Source organism: Stigmatopora argus, chromosome 13 (assembly GCF_051989625.1).
Source record: "Stigmatopora argus isolate UIUO_Sarg chromosome 13, RoL_Sarg_1.0, whole genome shotgun sequence".
NCBI lineage: Eukaryota > Metazoa > Chordata > Actinopteri > Syngnathiformes > Syngnathidae > Stigmatopora > Stigmatopora argus.
Window position 1 is genome coordinate 8,850,677 of NC_135399.1, and position 20,671 is coordinate 8,871,347.

The following is a 20,671-nucleotide window of genomic DNA, read 5'->3' on the forward strand; positions in this document are numbered from 1 at the left end:
TCGGCGCTCCTGGAAAAATGTTGTCACTTAAGTGTCCAGAGCTAAGCTGCCAAGTAGTTATTTTTAGCCTTCAATCACCCAACAAGTTCACACTCTGAGCACAGGACAAATACCTTACACCCCCCTTCACCCTTGCGACCTTTTTGTATTTCAGGGGTGTGATTACTTGTTTCACTTGGGGTCTGTTTTATGTTACTGATATTGCCAGCCCTCGACTGCTTTTAGTCCCTTTTTATATTTTTGGATTCCCTAATTTGACACTAGAATCAGGATTTTGGGACAAGATCAGCACTTCAATTTCATTGGGATTTTAAGGAAAAATACTTAAGAACATTCAAATACACCAGGGGTGTCATACTTGGGTTGGTTCGCGGGCCGTTAACGTCAACTTGATTTCACGTGGGCAGGACCATTTTAGACATATTTAGATTTTTTTTAATACATGGATTAAAAGCCCTGAATATTCAGTTTTAAATAGATCTAAACAATGTTTATTTTAGCTTTTTTAAATATATTTTTTGATTTTACAAAATGATTTTTGAACTAAAAACACAGAAAAAAAATATAAAAATATTACAATTATTTATTTAAAAGGGGCAAAATCAGGAAATTTAATATACATCTATACTCCATTTTAATTTGATACTAAAACAGAAAGTCGGCACTCACGATTTACTTTCCTGGGCCACACAAAATGATGCGGCGGGCCAGATTTGGCCCCCAGGCCGCCACTTTGACACGTGAACTACACTTTATAAATGACTATAATCTTAAAAATGTAAAAATATGAACTCATTCACTGCCAGCAAAGGTCATGCGATAGAGAAATAAGGGAATGAACAGGGGAAGGAAATGACTAATGGCAATGTAATATATTACATAAGTCAATGTTCTGAGAAATGTAAAACGCGGACTGTAGTTTTATCAATAAAACGGCATATTAGTTCATATCATGTGGTCAGAGGAGGCCGGACGGCAGGAACGCCTATAGTCTGCCCCCCGGCCCACCATCCGAACCTGCTGACCACATCGCTCTCTTTGTGGGCCCTGAAAGGCTCGGGGATTAGCCCAAACAATAAAAACGGTCGACCCAAAAATGTTTTGACCCTCGTGGGCAGCAATTGAGTTAACTGGAGGCTGGCCAACTCCAACACGAAAAATAATGAAATAAGGCTTTTAGATACGTAGTAGTCGTCAACATTTTAGAGTGTTAAGGACAGAACTATGGCAGAATATGCCACTTTGGAAATTTCACTTGAACTTAGCACGTGATTGTCGTAGCAACAGTATTTCAGTTCAACGCCCTCACATGGCCCCCTATTGGACAGAAGAATGCAAGGCAAGACTGGCAGTGAATGATCACATTTCAGTGCCTTCGACAACGATAGACAGCCAATCCATTTGGAACGAGGGGCTGTCCAAGTGTATTGGAAGTCTATCGCCATCAATGGCAGTCAATGATATAAAATTTGGATAGGTACCTGTGTATTTCCTGCACTGACCCTCAGCTGAAAAGACATCAGACGTTTGTTTCCTGGTCAAAGTGGGATTACTCAAGAGACGTTTCCTGCCCAATGTTTGACTATCAGTAGATCAAACACCATCTAAAATATGAAAACCAGTACAAGTGAATGGAACTTACAAAATGGAGTGTTAATTTTAAGACCAGTCTTTTGTGATATACATCTTCCAGTATTTACAAAAGTAACCATGGACATGCTACAGTGAAATTCACAACATTTTCTGAGTGACCACAGTGAGACATGTTTAGAAAAAGAAAAAAGAAGTCATTTATTGAACACAAGCACACCAGCAGTGTCGAGTGCGCGTGCACACATTCATATTTACACACTGAGGCACATTCACACCCGAGTCAGCGGCGACACCCGGACCGGCAACCGACGCCGCCAAAAAGGGCTCGCTTAAAGGTTTTTTTTCCCGATTTGTGTCCGGTAATAAGGAGCAAACTTAACCTAAGAGCGATTAACTACCAAAAACAAATGCTCTGCTCTTCAATCCGAATGTAAGTTAACGACCATTGTTTGAACTCATTGGCCGTTAATGTGTTAAATACAGGAACCAACAATACCAATTTGATGGCAAATCCTTGAAACGCAAACCTGAGTTTAGTTACTTTTTTTCCTTGGGAGAAATCAAACAAATGGAGAGTCAAAGTAAAAAAAAAAAAATGCAAACAATGATAAACCAAAGCCACTAGCTCAACTCCTTTTGTTTTGGAGTGTCAAGTTTTTTTTGTCTTTTTCTTAAACCATCTCTCAAAAAAGGAAAAAAAAAAAGTACAAAAAGGAGAAAAATACAAGGGTAAATAAATATGTTTAGAAAAATAGGGTGGGTGTATTTTGTCCCTTTTGTGACCCACCCAGTTCGTCAAAATAATCCGAAACTTGCTAGCATGCGATGGTAACGACACTCGTAAAGCTTGTGATGCTACTTCCAGCCAATGGAGATGCGTTCGATTGCATTGCATAAGTGTGGTTGTCGGTGATGTCGTTTGGGAAGATTTGAGGGAGTAAACAAAACAAAGTTACACTGTTTGAAGGAAGAAAAACGATCAAATGAAATAATGAGTAGCTGGTTTGAGACAGGTAAGTGTAATCTACTTGTTTTGAGCATCACTCAATAGTTGACAGCATTTTTAACAAATGTAATGCAAATTGAACAAAATGCACATAAAACTTCATCCTATCCTTTTACCCATTCAGGTTTCTTGATATTCCAAGATAATTGAATTTTCTGGAAAACAAGTTGAAGTGACATTTTATAACAGAAACAACCAAAACTATTCACGGAAGTTGTAAATGTATAAAAACCAATATTTTTTTTAAACAAATGTTAGAAAATGTTGGGTATGACTTCTCTCTGCCAAAATATTTGCATGTTTCAAGGAACTGGGCGCAAACAAAATGAAAATGCCGGTGAATTGCTCAGCTTAAATATTTATGAGCAAACAGGATCACTGGGGAAAAGAAAGAAAACACGTGCCTCCTAAGTGTAACAGCGTCATCATTTTTTCAATGCCCCGACTAATTGCACGTTCCGAACTTTTGGTTTTTACGATGAACAGTTTTTTAGCGCGGTGAAATTTCGCAATGAGGGAGGGAGGGGAAAAAAAAAAGTGCTGAGGGTTCATTCATTAGCTGCTATCCATTTGGACCGGGAGACGTAGGCGGCGATCCTTCGATCGTCGTTACCCCTACCGGTCTAAACGGATTGGACGCCTATTGCGTCAATGGCAGCCTGTGAGTCAAGGAAGGAACGAGCCGCCGAGAGGTGTCCTCGCAGTTGCGGTGATTGTCTTTTCCGACGGAGAACAACGAGGCGCACGCGTAAAGCGACTCTCCAAACGGCATCGGCGACATTCAGCTTTGGGCTCGGCGCCGCGACCGGTAGTTGGCGAAAACATTCCGTGTGACGCTGTTCTGGTCATCCCGGGTGGTATCACGTGGAGCTCGGCGGGCGGTAGGAATGGAGAATGTTTACGTAAGAAAATGTGGGAAGAGCTACTCACTATGGCCTTCTTGCGGATCTACTAACAATCTACGCCTCCTAAGCAGACGTGCTATTCCGCCGACTCCTCTGGCTCCCGCGAGTCCGTGTAGACGTCCCGCACCAGCAGGACTCTGACCAGGAGGCTCTCCAGCGTGTTGCTTTCTAACGGCGTGGAGGTGAACCACGGCCCGTCGCCGTCCCAGGCCGGATCGGGCTGAGCGTAGAAGAAGTCTGACCGCTCCAGCAACGATGCCGGGCTGCGGAATAACGAAAGACGCGGGCGGTTAGAAAAAGGACGGCGGAGAAGCTTCCGACGATGGTCGCTACGGGATGTTAAACCCACCACTTGGAGCGGTAGAGCTGGAAAAGCTGTCGCTCTTGCTCCGTGACAGGATCGAGCGATGTCGTGTCACCGTCGTCGTCCAACTTTCTCTTGCGGGGTTCTTTTTCGACTACGATGCAAACCAAGCATACCAAAGCATTTTCAATATTTAATAGATATTGATTCATAATTATTATCCACACCAGTCGGTGAATCCTAAAGTAGGCATAGGTTATGCGTGTCTGTTTGTGTCCAAGATAACTCAAGAAAGAATAAAAGGGATTATCAAATTTGAAAGCTATTTGAAATGAAAATATAATAGGAATTAGTTTTGCAATTGCAAGTCAGGATATTTATTTCATACTTCAACGGAATGCCATTCTACAAAGCAGGTTTAAGGAAAAGCCTCTCAACTCTGCACTAAGGGGATTTCAAAGTGGTCAGTTAAACATAGGGAGGTAAAACAGCAGCATGTTACACACTAAAGTGTACCTCAAACCCTGTGTCTGAATCTAACCTAGTTAGTTTACTGATTAAATTCAAAGTACATTCTGTCTCCACCCTCTTTTGGAGCCACATGCAGTTTCATTTCTTTATTCAGTCGGCAGGCAAGTTTTGGTAAAGTCATTTTATAAATTTCATTTTAAAAAGGTTTGAGTTAACACTGGACAAAAATGTTTAAAAGAAAACAATAATTTTGTCAGGTAGTTGCATGAAATAGCGTATTAGTCGCAAAAAAAAAAAGACTGAATTGGCTTATATGTGCACAAATTAGACTTGACATGCACGAAACGCCATAATGCAAGTAAATGCGGCCGATAGTCATTTATTTCGAAATAGAGAAAATACTAACAGATAAAACACTAAACAAAATTTTAGACGTCTACTAATGAAATTCAAGGAAAAAAATTAACCGTATCTTGCATATAACGTTAAAAAAAAAAATCACTTGTGCCTGCCATTGCTCGCTTTTACCTAGGGATGACAACTAGACCCCTACGGACACATTTCCTGGTTGTACTGCTCACGTGACTTCCATTTTGATTTTGTCCACGTGCAGGCAACACCCTTTTCGAATTTTTCTTGAGATTTTCCATAAATATGGAGGTGAAAATTGTGAATCACGGGGCATCTTATACGAGAGAAATTGTAAAATTCAACAATTTTAAGGGTGCGGCTGATACACGTAGGCGGCTAATATGCGAGAAAATATAGTAATTTTATTTGAAGCTATGTATTTTATCATGTTGAGTGTATTGATACGACCCTGTTGGACACGTGTGCTTCCACTCACCCTGAGAGACTGGGGAAGGCACGCGGATGCAAGCGCGGCTTCCCTCCGTGGTGGCGGGGTGCGCGGCGTCTGGGCCGTAGACACCGGCGAAAGACAAGCTTAAGTGTTGCGGGGCGCTGCGCATTCGCAGGTGCTTGGCATTCAGATAGACCAGCGAGTGCAGCAGAGCGGCTGGCGTGGCACCACCCAGGTGCCCGCCCGTCCACAGGCAGCGCTCGTCCACGCGGCTCCACGTCGTGCCTGCAGAGGGCGACAAAAATGACAAAATGGAACCGTAAATGTGGAGGAATTACGGGACACATTTTTTTTATAAGAATTGATCACCATTCAGGACAATTCCGTTTCAATTACATTGTATTGCACCTTGAGCGTCTTCATATAACAAAAGTACAATCACAACATGTCAGGATGTGAACAGCAAATAGGTATAATCACCAGACGCTACTTGCTAAACTTCATTTAGGTGCAAAGGATTTGATTTTGTATTGGTTGACATCACCAAACAGAAAGTTGTATCTTTGTGGTTTCAGAATCATAGTTGTGCTCAACCGCCTTTAACTTCTATAATCCATGTTCAGCTGACATGCAAACATTCCAACTATGAATCTTTAGCAGTTGTGGTAGTGTCCAATTAAACTTAAAACTATTAGGACTATTAGGTGTTTGCTTAAGAACTAACTTTTTAACAATATTTAAATGTTACTAAAAGATATTTAGTATATAAATATTTTAAATGTATTTTTTAATACTGCCTTACTAATAACTATTAAAAAAAACGTTATAAAAAACTAAAAGTACTCTAAAACTCAACAAAAGCTAACTTAAATATTTATTAGCGGTTGTGGAGGTGCTGGAGCCTATCCCAGCTAACCATGTGCATGATGAAACAAAGGGGGGGGGGGGAACACCGAATTAAAGTCAAGTATAATTAAAAATAAATATACATTTAGCTGGAACACATATAAATCAAGTTGGGGTCGTTTCAACATAGAATAAAACCCAATACACTTGTTGGCTTCATTCCACGTGGATTCATTCAATATAAACTCACCATCAGGTAGCAGGCTGGGTTTCCAGTCCTTCAAAACCTTGTTGAGCTCTTCCCTGAACGTCTGGCAAGAAGAGTCGCTAAAAATGTCGATCTTTTGGCCATTGGTGTGAAGATGCTGAAAAGACGGACAAACAAAAATATGCGTTGCTTTTTCCATTTACACAACTTTCCCCATTGATAATGTGCAACTGTTAGTGTCCTCATATTCAAATAAACATCACATTGGTCAGGATGTGAACAGCAAAAAGTTTAAATCACAGGACACAAAATACCTAAAACGATTATAAAAAAATAAAATAAAAAAACCATACAGGAATGCATCGCTTTCATTTTCAAAGTAGCTGAGAACAATGCCAAGAAGCAACAAAAAAAATTAAAAGAATGGGTTCTCAACAAGCAAAAATGCCCAATATTCAATAAAAATGACTGCAATGAAAGTAATTTAAAAGGAGTTTCTCTTACAATATTCCCCCAATGTGCAGAAAAGTAGCCTTGTAGTGGAGCGTATGGCCATGCTGACCTAACATGTGCCGCAGAGGAAGAGGAAAAGGCTGTGCACCACTAAATTGGGTCCCTGGGTATACACAGCTCCACTTTGGTTCCTATTTGGGAAATTATTTTATCAAAGTGGCTATAATCCAAGATTTGGTTTGAAGTATTAAATGCTATTGCTGTCCAAATTGATAAACAAAACTTCAAAGTTGCTGCTACAAAACCATATTGTACAATAGACTGAGGATAATTTAAGACTTTAGTAGGTTGTCATTCAATTCAAAAAAATATTTGTATGTATGTATATATATATATATATATATATATATATATATATATATACACACATTTGTGTGTGTATACGTATATATTGGTGTGTGTGTATACGTATATATTGGTGTGTGTGTATACGTATATATTGGTGTGTATACGTATATATTGGTGTGTGTGTATACGTATATATTGGTGTGTGTGTATACGTATATATACGTATATATTGGTGTGTATATACGTACATATTGGTGTGTGTATATACGTATATATTGGTGTGTGTATATGTATATATTGGTGTGTGTATGTATATTTATACACACACGTGTATGTGTATGTGTGTGTGTATATATATATATATATATATATATATATATATATATATATATATACACACACACACACACACACATGTATGTATATATGTATAAGTGTATGTGTATATATATATACATACACACAAAAAATATATATACACATAATTTTTTTATTTTTTACTTTAAAAAAATGTTCATTGCATTCAATTTTAAAGAAAATAGAAGTGTGTGTGTGTGTGTGGGGGTGGATAAATTATTACCGTGTTCCTCAATCATGGGAGCCATACAACATGATATGGCGGACTGGATCTGGACCCTGGGATTGTGAGTTTGACACCTGTGCAATTAAGTTTTCAAAAAATACTGGGGGGGAACTAAGTGAAGGCATTATCAGGCATGGTTTGGGCCTTTTTTTGCATTTTAACTAATAATCAACCTCCCAACCAATTATGTTGCCAAATAAAACCGTCTTTAACTAAACTCAACCATAACATGTTGTTGCTAGTCAGAAATGTGCGGATGCTCACCTTTTGAATGCCGAGGCAGAGGTAGTAGATGCTGTCAGGGGCATATCGCTCCCCATTTGGTCGGCACACCTCTTTGACAAAGCCACCCAATTTCTTGTTCAGCTCATCGTCAGACATTTTCAGCACGTCGATTTCCGGGGGATTGGCAGGAGCCGCATCGGAAGCTTTGGTCTCGGGCTTGCCGCCTGAGCTCATCCAGCGTCTAAAAGCGTTGACGCCGTAGCACGCTTTTAGGGGCGGCGAGCGAGGTGACGAAATGGACAAGCTGCGGTCCGCCGCCAACCTCTTGCTGCCCTGTGACAAAAATAGGGTTGGAAAATCAATGCAAATTAATTGAAATTAGAATTTTTTTGGGGAAGAAATTATAGTCTTAAATCTGATGAATTGCAACATCACTGCCCCCCCCCACCTTTGCTGACTATTTTGTCTCAATAACCTTGAACGCAGCCAAGATTTCTTGTTTGAAAAATAAATGCGATGATAAAATAAAATAAATTTTAACATAATCCTTAGGAAAATCAGAATTCTTTTTAGACACAAAACATAAAACGTGCATACTCTTGTCCTTGGTAGAGGTCGTGACGTCGGCCCATCCTCCCGTTCTCCTGCCAGTGACGCTGAAGCTGAGGGAGAAAAAGCCAAACTGAGAATGACGCAGCATTTTGACACTGACTGAATCAGCAGTTTCTCCAGAGGTGAGAAACTATGAATTTTTTTTGGCACCACTAGGATTTTAGGAAAAAATGTTTTACCTAGAGGGAAGTCCTCCTCCAGGTCCGTGCAGCCTCCCTCTTTTTCCTCCTTCTCTTTTAGAGTTCCTTCTTCCTTCTTCGGGTCTCCTTCTTCCTTCTTCGGGTCTCCTTCTTCCTTCTTCGGGTCTCCTTCTTCCTTCTTCGGGTCTCCTTCTTCCTTCTTCGGGTCTCCTTCTTCCTTCTTCGGGTCTCCTTCTTCCTTCTTCGGGTCTCCTTCTTCCTTCTTCGGGTCTCCTTCTTCCTTTTTTAGGTCTCCTTCTTCTTTCACATCTTCTGAGCTTGTGGTGACCATTTTCTCATCACCCTGCTCATTCCTCTCCTCCAGCTTCATGTCTGAAACAGACATGTAATTATTTCATATTAGTCGTATTCGAAGGAGTCATGTCGCATACTGTAAAGTAAAGAACATGTCTTAATTTGAGGTTGGTTCCTATGGCAATCGCAATGACTGGTGGAGGAAATAATTATTTGTGCCTGATTTACACATTTTTGTGTAAATTGCAAATTCAACACGAATTAAGTAAACTAAAGTTAAGTAGCCTAATCGCATTTTGCTGAAGAATGCTCTGATTAGGTGACAAAGAATGTGTTGTGAAGCTTTCAATTTCGTATTACAACACATCACACGTTAAAGACAACCATGTCTCGGCTACTGTTTTTCATTATCTGCCGGAACTATGAAGAGGCAAACTGTTACATGAATTATTTTTATTGCATAATTTCAACAGTTAGGGATCTATGCGAGCCTTGATAATTCATTTTTGAATACTCTGACAAGATTCCATCATCGGATTAGTGTGTAAACACTCTCGATATCTCAAAACAGGAACGGTCGAGATTTGAGCTTTCGAGTGACCTGCTTTCTGGTCCTCTGATGTCGCCTGAGTTGAGGACGCTGGGCCCATCTGGACAGCGTTGGGGTCTGGAAATGTCTTGCTTTTTAGCTCTTGGATGGTCTGGACGAGCTGATCTGTGTTCTGCAGGGTGGTGGGCAGGAAGACTGGCACAGGAAGCTGACATAGGCATGCAGAGGTTAACTCAACTGGACACACATGAAGACGCAAATAGTAATGCCAATCTCACCGGTAGAGGCAGTGAAAGCGGCATAGGCGTGTGCTGCGAGTACATGTTCATGGGCACGGGAATGAAGACGGGAACGGGGATGAGGACAGGAATGTACTCCCGCTTCACGCCGTCGTCAACGTCTATGTGGGAATCTCAAGTTTTTAATTGGGAGACCTCACAAAAGGTGTGAACGCTAAAGCGACTACTTACCTGTCTGTATGGGTTTGCTCTGCATGTGTGGCTTGCAGTAGGTGGCTTTGGTGAGGGTGAGCGGCTTGCATAAGACTGCTTTGTTCTTCACTTCTCTCATCAGGCCCCCGCCCGGGTACGCTGTGGTGCCGTGACTCACGAGCTGTATATTCGGATATCGAGGTTCAGGGGTCGGATGATTGTCTGAATTGTGAACTGTCAAAAATCTTACTCACCCCAACTTTGGAAGCATGCGATTCAATCCCTGAAAGGAAACAAGTAGTGTGAATACAATATTTTTTTCCTATAAAAATGCCTGACTTGTGCCTGTCAGCTGGAATAGACTCCAGAAACCCCCACGACCCTTGCGGGTGATGACAAGCGGTACGGAAAATGAATGAATGATAATTTGCTCCAAGCAGACACCAAATCTGGCCTGCCTCACTGGCAACTCAGACAGCTGAGCTAAAAATTCGGGCACACTGACTCAAATCTCAATTTAGCGTGACTAAAAATAAGGTTGTTTTTTTTAACCAGTGCATGTCATCTCAACTCAAGTTATTGAAAATAGCAGCAGAGGTCAACCGTCAAATCAAAGGTCTCCCTGCAATTGACCAAAACAGCAGACTTGATTGATAATAGAAAAGGCTACTAAAAAATAGCTGTACCAAAGAGCAATATTGTCAACAGTCGGCGACTAAACAATAAATGACATTAATGTCAAGCGTACCTGGCAAGCTGTTCTCAGGACCTCTTTGGGTGGCCATGATTGGCTCGTTCTGCTGGCAGTAAAACCTGAGCAGACACTGCTGGTCACAGAATTGCTTGACCTCCGAGCGCCACATGACCGACTCCGTCAGCTGGCCCTGAACCTTGCAGCAGTCGCAGCGCGCCGCCTGTTCCACACGCAAATATTAGGCCAAGAAAATGACAATGTCATCGCTTCAAGAATCCATGTCACTCTTTTTTGGGAAAATTCTCATGAATATTGAGACCTTGTGGTACCAGTCGTGAAACCTCTTGGCGCAGGTCTCGCTGCAGAAATCACGCGTCATGCCCCCAAACTGGCGCGTGACGCCTCTCTTGCACATCTGGCCGCAGTGGTTGCAGCTGACGCACTTGAGGCCCAGACGCTTAATGAAGTCCTGCTTGAACAGCAGCTTGCAGCCTGCCACAACAACAACAAAAAAACACAGTCCAATTGAAGCACAGTTTATTCGGGAGGTTAGGGGAGTGGATGCGTTACTACCTTCGCTGCAGAAGGGCTTTTTCTCGCCTGAAAAGTTGCCGGTGGTGTGCATCGTCTTCTCCTCCTGACAAAACTCGCACGTGGTGACAATGCAGTGTAGCTTCTTGTAGTCACCGCAGCACACCTTGCTGCAGAAGTGGTACACTTTGTCCTGAGGGACACGGACAGACTTGGGTCAGCTGCATGGGTTTTCATCTCATTTAACTCCACTGACTGGGAATCAAGTTTCCAAGTACCGTATTTTTCAGACTAAGTCGCACCAGCCAAAGAATGCATAATCAAGAGGGTGGGGAAAAAATAATCATAAGTCGCACTGGAGTATAGGTCGCATTATTTGCTTTTTAATTTTTTTATCAGCAACCAGGAATAAAAATACGATAAAGGAACTAGTAAAATAGGCATCTGTTAACCGAACTGTTTTTCTTAGGTAACTATAGCCTGGAAAAAAAAAAAAAGAATACGATAGGCTGTCAGTGGTCAGAGAGAGGGGGGGAAAATAGGTCGCGCTGGAATATATTATTATTAGTCGCAGACAGGCAAACTATGAAAAAAATGTGACTCGTAGTACAGAAAATACAGTAATCTTGGATACTTATGTTAAGTTCAATCACGATAAAACAAAACATTTTAACAACAGAAAATGATTTTTTTGTCCTCACTGATATCAAAATATACAGAAAAATTGTAAAATTCACATCTGACCTTCCATTCCAGCGTCTCCGGCTTGACGCTGAACGCTCCTCTGCAATAGTTGCACTTGAGCTGCACCGCGTTGCTCGTCGTCAGCGTCGTTTGCCCGTTGGTGGTCGTCTGGAGGGTGGCGTTCTGTAACCACGACACCCCATCTTAAAAAATCTCCACGCAAACACTCATCTTGTCACGACGATGAATACCGAGCGCATACCTGGAACTTGTTGACACACTGCGAGCTGCAGAAGTTGATGACGTTCCCCTCGGGTAGCGTGGCTTGGTACTGAGGTAAGGAGTTCCTCTTACAGAAGTGACACGACGGCTCCGTGTCTAAACAGAGAGCGCAGCGTCGAGTCCTCCGTTTTTCGTCACCGCAATTTGCGTTTACTCACAGTGGAATGTGGTGGCAGCCATTTTGGCCTTGTTCATGCAGTTGGCGGAGCAGTAGGAGCCCATAGTGCCTTCGGCAGCCATGCCTAAGACCACCTCGCCCGTTTTAATTAGCGTCTTGCACGTCAAGCAGCTGGCCAGCTTGCTGTGAACCTAGAAGAAGTCCATTTTTTTATTAATGAGAGGTCTAGCAGTGAATGCCATTTCCTTGGCACTGACAGAAATTCAAATGTTTAAAAAAAACCATGGAGACCATTAAAAGCCCAGGTGTTAAACTGATGGCTGAGGGGCCAGATCAGTCCCGCCACATCTTTCTATGTGGCCTGTCAAAGTAAATCCTATCCATCTGCTTCATGATTCTGGCTAAATTACATGAAATTATTCATTGAATATCAATGACTAGTATTTAATTCAACATTTTAAAACGAAAAGGAAGATGTTATCTTTCATTTGGTTTATTTTTTATTTTTTTAAATCAACTTCCATAATTAGGCTCCAGCACCCCCACAGCCATGAGGATAAAGCGGTTCAGAAAATGAAAAAATTAACTGCCATAATTAAAAGATTGAGAGCATAATTACCATCTGTCCTTTTAAAATCATTAAAAATGTCAAATATAAAAAAAGAAATCATACAATAATGAATAGATTTCCTTGTTTCCTCATCTAAAACAATGACAAAGATTTAAATTTTCTCACCCTTATTGTTTTTTTAATGAAAAATGTAAGACAACAGAACAATGAAACATAAATGAGAAAGAATTGGAAGTCATAAGGTTCCAGAAAAAAAGCAGGACAATATTGGGGTCAAAACAACAATTAATCGACTATCAAACTAGTCAAACGCAGTCGAAATTAAACGCCTATACGGATCGGTCGAGAAAATATCTCTTCTACGGGAAGCATAATTAATAGTGGGCTACGACAAAAATGAGATTACCAGCCCTTTTTTAAGAGTACCTGCTTGAAGTCCCTGACGCATTTCTGGCAGCAGAAGCGCTTCTGCTGGCCGTCCACCAGCAAAAAGTGATTGGCCGAGGCCCTGCTGGACAGGTAGTCTCCGCACTGCTCGCAGCAGTTCATGATCAGCCCGTTGGCACGGCGGTAAACGTTGAAGCACACGTCGCTGCAGATCTTGTGCGTCACCGTCTTAAAGCTCACCTCGTGGCGGATCTGCACGAGGCAAAGTCGGTCATTCTCACATCTTACCTCTAGTGGGCGACGCCAAAGGGCCGACTCACCTCTGTAAGCTTTCCGCAGACCGTGCATTTGGTTTTGAGATTGGACTTGGGCACGCTCTGCTTGTTCTCGTAGGCGCCGAGGCAGCCGGTGCTGCAGAACTCTTGGAAGGACTCAGTGGAATCCACTTGGGCCACGATGGTGCCCTTCATGTTGGTGATATCCCTTCAGAATGGACACGTTAGCCAAGATCTACCTAGCGTTACCCCCTGACATGCAGTGACTCGAACTGACTTTTTACACATGGTGCAGCTTTTCTTGGGCGGGGGTTTGTGCGAGAAGGCGGAGAGGCAGGTGGTTGAGCAGAAGAGATGCGTGGAACCTTTACGCTGGTACGCCGTCTGACCTTTCTTTAGAGGTTTCTTACAATTTGCACATGTCACCTGCATGAAAAAGGATGGGAATAAAAAAATGAACCGACAATCAAATAGGATGTAAATATGACATTTATTCACAGTCTGTCTGTAACGATACAGCATCAAACATGAAACTACCGATACTCAGATGAAAATACTAATTGCTTTGGAAGCACAAACTGTCATTTCAAATCTAAACAGTAGAGAAAATACTTTGTAAGGCAATTTGTCGCACGGCAAATAAAAACAAAGCTGTTCATTTTCCCAGGTGTGATGTATCGAGACTCTGGTTCCTTTCAGATACTCATTTCATTTTAAAGTTCAGATTTACAAAATAAGAAAATCATGGCCACGTGGCTCGAGGCTCTCAAGCAGTGCGTTGACGTCCACCCATTTGCCAGCTACAGTTTTATCTACGGTGTGAATCCCTCATAATCGTGGTTCAATTTTTTTTTATTCCTAGTGGTTACTACTCGATTGGTGCCCTTGGAAAAGGATATCGCTGCCATTTTCCAAATGTTCGCTTCTTCTTTCTTGATGTAACGCACGTAATTGCCTGCTACATGGGAATATGAATATCAACGTCCCTTTTTCCGTCACTTTCACGGTTCATTTTTTCTTGGGCTCATTTGATGCCTTAGATGACGCAAGACACATTTTCAACGGTGATTCAAAATCCAAACAAAGCTTTACAGGCTCGGGGTAGTCTTTCTCCACGAGTCAATGTGCGCCATCCGAAATGTAATAAAAAAAAAACAGGAAAAGGTAAGACGTCGTCCTTTTCTGCCTTTTATATAATTCGGCGTATCACTTTTCTTCTGCTGTGAAATATCGCTTCTTTAGCACTGAGTGCCACCCAATTCAGTGGCGAAGAAGTGGAGCCCTGACTGCCACCATTTTCCATCTTGTCTTCCGCTTGCTAATTTCAGCGTGATTTTTAACATTTTTATGAACATTTCTGATTTGGATAATTAATATAATTTAAAAAAAACGTGATGTACTGAAGCCATGAAACGGTGAGGATGACAGTACAGATCTTTGACTACCCTGTCGAAATAATGAGTTTCCTACACATTCCAAAAGCAATTTGCATTGTCTTAACCCGACAGCCCCGAGATGGACATTTACCTTCACCGTCCTGGGTTGCGGTTGTGTGCCTGGAGAGGAAGAGGAAGACTGTCCCGGAGGTTTAGGAAGGGAAGTGTCAGTAGAAGAAGAGTCCACCCCCATTTGCTTTTGGTTGCGAGGCACCGACGCCGACTGGGAAATCCACGAGTCTGCAGGGGAAGGAGAGATGCCCGCGTCATCTATTTTAAGCCTCGCTTCTAAAGACACAATTTTAAATAAATTAATCAAATGGAGCCCGGCTGTTTCGCGTGTAAGATACCAAATTGGAATGAGTTTTAAGCGTTGGAGTGGACCAGCAAAATGTTGTCAACATTAACAGAATGTTCTGCGTGGGAGGAGTGTTTCGATTCCGTACCTGTTCTGTTGTGTGCCCCCGCGTCACCATTTTGCACCGCTGAGCCGCGTCCAGGGTTGAAGGAAGAGCTCGGTCGTCCGGACGTGGCGTCAGAACTCAGGCTGTAGGCGGTTCCGATCTGAAGCCCATTTTCTTCTGCCGCGCCTTCACCTGGCTAAGAAGCGATCAAATTAGAAACAGTATATTTTTGTCAATGCAGTCTTCTTTACCACAGAACTATTTTTTTATAAATGGATTAAAAGAAGTGGATTAAAAGCCCTGAATGTTCAGTTTTTTATAGATCTAAAACAATGTATATTTTAGCTTTCTTTTTATATATTTTTAGATTTTACAACATGATTTTTGAACTAAAAACACAGAAAAAATGGATTAAAAAATGACAATTATTGATTTAAAAAGGGGGAAAATCAGGAAATTTAATATACATCTATACTCTTCATTTTAATTTGAACAGAAAGTCAGCACTCATGATTTACGTGATTATCTTTCCCGAGCCACACAAAATGATGTGGGCCAGATTTGGCCCCCGGACCGCCACTTTGACACATGTGCCTTAGAAAATGCCATCTTACCATTGGTCCGCCCTGCAGCGACGTAACCGATGTGATCAGCAACCCGCCCTGGGCCTCGCCCCCAAGTTGGGGTGACGTACTGCCCCCGTCATCCTTCTTCTGGCCCAGCGTGGTGACGTTACCGATGCGAATCTCTGACTCTCCTTCCGAGCTGACTAGCGCACCGCCCCTTTTCTCCTCCGGCTCCTCCTCATCGTCTATGACGATGGGCTCGGCCGCCGAAGCGGGGTTGGAGGGCTCGGACGGGTCGGGTGTCACCGCAGCGGGTGGCGTCACCTCAGCAGGAGGTGACGCTTCAGCTGCGGACGGCGCGGTTTCCGCCTCCGTGTTGGCGGGGCCCTCCGGAAGCTCCTGCGAAGGCCCCGGGGCCCCCTCTTCTACCAGGACGACATCGTCGTCGTCCTCTCCCTTCTTCGGTGCAGCGTCGTCAACTGTTTCCGCGGCAACAGACTCTGGGGTCTCCACGGCGGGTGCCGCCTCCGCCGCATCCTCCTCCGGAACAGCAGCGTTGGGTTCCGACTCCCCGTCCATTGCTAAGGCAACCACCTGGAACGAGACCCCCACCGCGACCAGAAATGGAAATTAGGTGGAACCTGTTTTTGCCCAGGGGACACTCCGCTCTAAGACCACCAGCTGTCGAAAGATATTCAAATTTGGAGAAAAGAGTACAAAAAGGAGCTGGCTGGACTATCAGATTTTGAAAAAGTGCAGCACAGGCTGTTAAAACACAGTATAATGCACCAAGGGTTTGGAGGAGACAAATGTATGACTTAATGTTGACTTAAGTCCTCTTTCTGGATTGTTAAAGAAAAGTGCGATATAAAAAACAAAACAAAAAGGGGTGCAATTATAAAATTGCGGAACCCACTAGGGCTGAAACAAATAACCGATAACTAATCAATTATCAAATGAATCAACAACTATATTTTGATGATTGGCAAAAAAGGGAGCAAAAAATGGACTTAATCTTCTTTTTTGAGCATCTTAAAATTATTTTGTTCTTACAGAGAAAATAACTAAATATTCAAAGAATTTAAATATCCTACGTTTAAAAAAATGTTCGAATTAAAAAAGGAAAGAAGCTTCAAATATTCTTTTTGATTTCTTTTTTATCAGTTATGTTTTTTTTTTTTTTAAATAACAGAAGAATTACATAGTTACTTAGTGGCAATTGTCGAGCATTTAAAAGCATTTTTGTGCAAAAATGCTAATGCTAATGTAAAGCCCAGTATAATAAAACAGCAAAATGGGGGCTGCAAATGTTCTCCATTTTTAATTGCTGACATAGAATTTTCCATATATTCTTTATTGAGCATCTTAAGTATTGTTAAATTAGTTTACTTATTTTCCATTTACACTCAAAATAGGGGGTTTCCTTTAGTAAAAATGCATAATAACTTGCATTGTTCCTCAATGAGAGCCAAATATATTCGTAATTCATCAAAATGAGATATTTGCGAACATCTGCTTTTGCTTTGGGAATCAACAATTACATAGTTACATAAAATTCATTTTTCAGCGCATAGTTTTTGACTCCAATGCACATTTCCATCCAAAAATGTAAAGCCCAGTGGAATACAAAAGTAAATAACATGATTTATATACAAGCCAATTAATTGACCAATGGCAGAACTGATCTCTGGTTAATTGAAGATGAAAATAATTTGTGGCAGCCCTGGAAGCCGCCTTCCGTGCACGGCAATGCCCCGCTTCAGCGGTTTCTGCGTGAAAGAGCCTAATAAATCTTGATTCTCTAACGTGACAAAAATCGAGGAAAGGGATCTGTGCAAGAATTCAACCGAGTTTTTTTCAAATAAATGCCGCCAACATTGACGAGGTGGGCTTTGTGCTAGCCACCGCTCACGTCGCGTCTCCCGCTCCCCTTCTTACCTGCTGTCGCGCCCCGTCCCCATTCCCACTCTCCCTTGTTGCCACGGCAACCTGTGAAGCTACACCTGGGTTGCCATGGCAATAGCAAGGCCCACCACCAGGGACGCGCTCTCTTAGCTTTACATCTGGCGCGTCGTTTTGCTACGTGTTGAGGGGGTGGGTAATATGGAGGAGGGGGGGTCGCTCATCAGCGGGGAGTCAGTTTGTGGGCGGGGGGTTTGTGGGGGGGGGGGGGGGTATTCTGCCTTTCATGTCATGGCAGCCAAAGGCTCCCTCATCAAAAGCAGAAACTTGAACGCATCATGGGAGTGATTAATCGAAGGTGTCGATTGTGCGCTCGAACGTGCCGTCAGTTTGGCAAGCGGCCATTTCCCTGAGAAAACGGACCCTCAGGACTGGTTGGGGGGGGGTCCGACCACGTGACGGGAAGTGCGGGTGCAGGAAGCTAATGTTTTCACACACACACACACACACTGACCTCAAGTCCAGTCGACAAATAGAAGCCTAGTTTTTCCTGTGACGGCGTTTAGCACAGACATCCCACAAAATGGCCGCCACCGCCCTTTTCATGCAGAACTCAGCCAAGTGGTTGGTGTAGGTTGGGGGAGCTGTATAATTAGAACTCATTGGGTGCCATTGACAGTGATAGACGTCTATTCTATTTTGATAGGGAGACCAGCCCTTAAGGTCAAAGACAAGGGTCATCTAGCATCATTAGTGGGTGTTTTGAATTTCAATGGGCTACTTTTTTCCCTTTACTAACTACCACAACACATACGCTGGGCCGGCAGTGTTAGAGACTGTATGCAATTGAGTAGTTAAGACTGCATTGCAGTAGACTTGAATAAAAATACACCCAGGCCTCAAATTGCCCCCACGCACAAACGCACTTATGACATCATCACAGGTGGTCTTTGTGCACGTCAACATCATGTCGCCTTAGTGACGTCATTAGCAAATTGGCGCAACGCAACAACGCATGAAATGGGCAAGGAAGAAAATAGAATGGGCGTCAAAAGCTTGCTCACGTTGCAAAATGCTTCCGTTCCGGTTGTTGTTTTTGTGGTTGTGTAAATATAGGACCCGGCAAAGGGGGCGGCACGTTCAAATCGGCGTGCCCGAGTCTTGAGCACCAATTCAGGCCGTAGTTTAGTCGAATAGCACGCGCCCGCAACCAACTTAGCTAGTCCATAACTTTAAAACTGTGCGCCCCCCCTCCCTGAGATCCCAAAATGAGAGGCCAGGAGTAGGGGGGATGTAGAAGAGTGGTAAGAGGGGACCCTCCCAAGTTGGTTGTGTGTGTGTGTGGCAGGGGAAACGTGGTTCGACTGCGCCATTGTCGACAACGTGCACACAAATCAACGAGGTTAAAAACGTCAAAAGCCGCCCCTTACCCTTGCGAAAACGAACCAAATGAATCAAAAACGAACCTAGAAGTGAGATTTGAAGGCCATTTTGAGCGCTACCTGCTTTAATTGAAAAGTTCGCCGCCGCCAATCGTGGCGCAATCAGACTGCCATGACGCCGAACCTCCGCTAGGGGCACCCATCCTCACGGTAGCCGCCGCGGCCGCCCCCCGCCGGCGTTACGTATCACATGAACCGGGCTTCGATTGTGTCATGCGGCGGTCAACAAGCGACGCCAGCCGCCGTGTCGTACGTGATAAGGGGGGGAAGGGGGGTGAACGAGACAATACCACAAAACACAAGAACCTCCCGAGCGCCCCCTTGCTTCTCGTTACACTATTGCCACCGTCGCCACCCAGCGGGAAAACGGAGCCTAGCGTCCGCCATTAGGGCTCTAAATGAACAATACTGGGGGACACACCGTCAAATCCAACTCTTTAACATGTCTCCTCGCCCTCCGTGTCAATACACGCGGGCGAGAGGAGCTAAGGGGAGACCTGGTGAAGCCAAGCGAGAGCCAAAAAGTTGCCCAAACTTTCAACTTTGAGGGCTGTGTGAAGGAAAGGAAAAAAGAGAGGGAAGAACAGAAAGAGGCGAGTGGGATTCTTACCGGAGTAGAGCTCGACACGGTGTAGCGCCACTTTTGTGCCTTGACATTAATCCCGGGAAGCGCATGCGCAGAACGACACACCAGCCAATTCTGTTCAAAGATTTCACCTCGGAACTGATGCCTCACTCCGTCTCCTCACTTTATTTAGTGACTGGGGAATGTGTCACGTGATACTCGACTGCGCGCCTAAATCCGATAGATATTAATATCAATATTATTTGTATATATCTATTTACTAATCAATTTCATAAAATATCACGTCGTTTTGTTCGGAAGTGTCACGAGGTATTTTGGTGCCATCATCCAATAATCGGTCACCACTAAATCAGAGATACCACGTTTATAGAACTAGAAGCATAATAGGCCTTAAACAAATGAGATGCTTCATCACTTTTTGGCCATTTTGTATCAGAGCAAGAGGGGCTTTTACTCTAAAATATTTTGAAAATGCTCAATTTTAAAGGTTTCTTTTTTATTCAACCACGGGGATTTAAGAAATCAAGCATATACTGTACATTTATTTTGTCCTCAACGTCCAAAATGAATCATATTCGCCTTAATAGTCCACCTTAAGACAAACAGTTTGAAAATGTTAATTGTATTTTAGTGATGGAAAATCAACCACCTTGAGATCGCAATAAAAGCCAGCCAGAAAGGTCCACTGGCCGAGGGTTACTATTGTTATGACACCGACTTTTTGCATCTAGCTTCTTATACATTATACTATGTCTATATTCTCAACCAAAAAAAGCAAGGCCAACATTTCGGACGGAGACAGGATTGATTCCTTTAAAACATTAAATGGGAATCCATGTACTCTACGCATCAAAACAAACAAAAAATCACGCCAAAGATCAAACCCGGAAGTCCTTGTGAGATTACGTATCAGAGTGAGCGCTCTTGTTTTGGAGTCTCCGCACCCCACTTCTATCTTTTCTCGGCGCGCATGCGCAAAGCGAGTCAACGAGCTGGCAATTAAATTGGTCCCATTAGGAAGG

General features: G+C 43.0%; 1 protein-coding gene across 1 annotated transcript; it reads right to left on the reverse strand.

Moving 5' to 3' along the window:
• Positions 1 to 1,632: 1,632 nt before the first annotated feature.
• On the reverse strand, positions 1,633 to 19,824 carry zmym2 (zinc finger, MYM-type 2). Its single transcript, XM_077617857.1, has 24 exons — positions 19,674 to 19,824; positions 15,768 to 16,313; positions 15,196 to 15,349; positions 14,841 to 14,989; positions 13,591 to 13,739; positions 13,359 to 13,521; positions 13,078 to 13,290; positions 12,121 to 12,271; positions 11,943 to 12,058; positions 11,741 to 11,863; positions 11,039 to 11,189; positions 10,785 to 10,957; positions 10,520 to 10,685; positions 10,026 to 10,054; positions 9,811 to 9,952; positions 9,619 to 9,740; positions 9,392 to 9,548; positions 8,536 to 8,868; positions 8,342 to 8,406; positions 7,784 to 8,077; positions 6,178 to 6,292; positions 5,127 to 5,366; positions 3,854 to 3,962; positions 1,633 to 3,767 (listed from the first exon to the last, which is right to left on the reverse strand). The coding sequence occupies exons 2-24, from the start codon at positions 16,296 to 16,298 to the stop codon at positions 3,581 to 3,583; spliced, it is 4,032 nt and encodes a 1,343-aa protein (XP_077473983.1). The 5' UTR covers positions 16,299 to 16,313; positions 19,674 to 19,824; the 3' UTR covers positions 1,633 to 3,580.
• Positions 19,825 to 20,671: the final 847 nt, after the last annotated feature.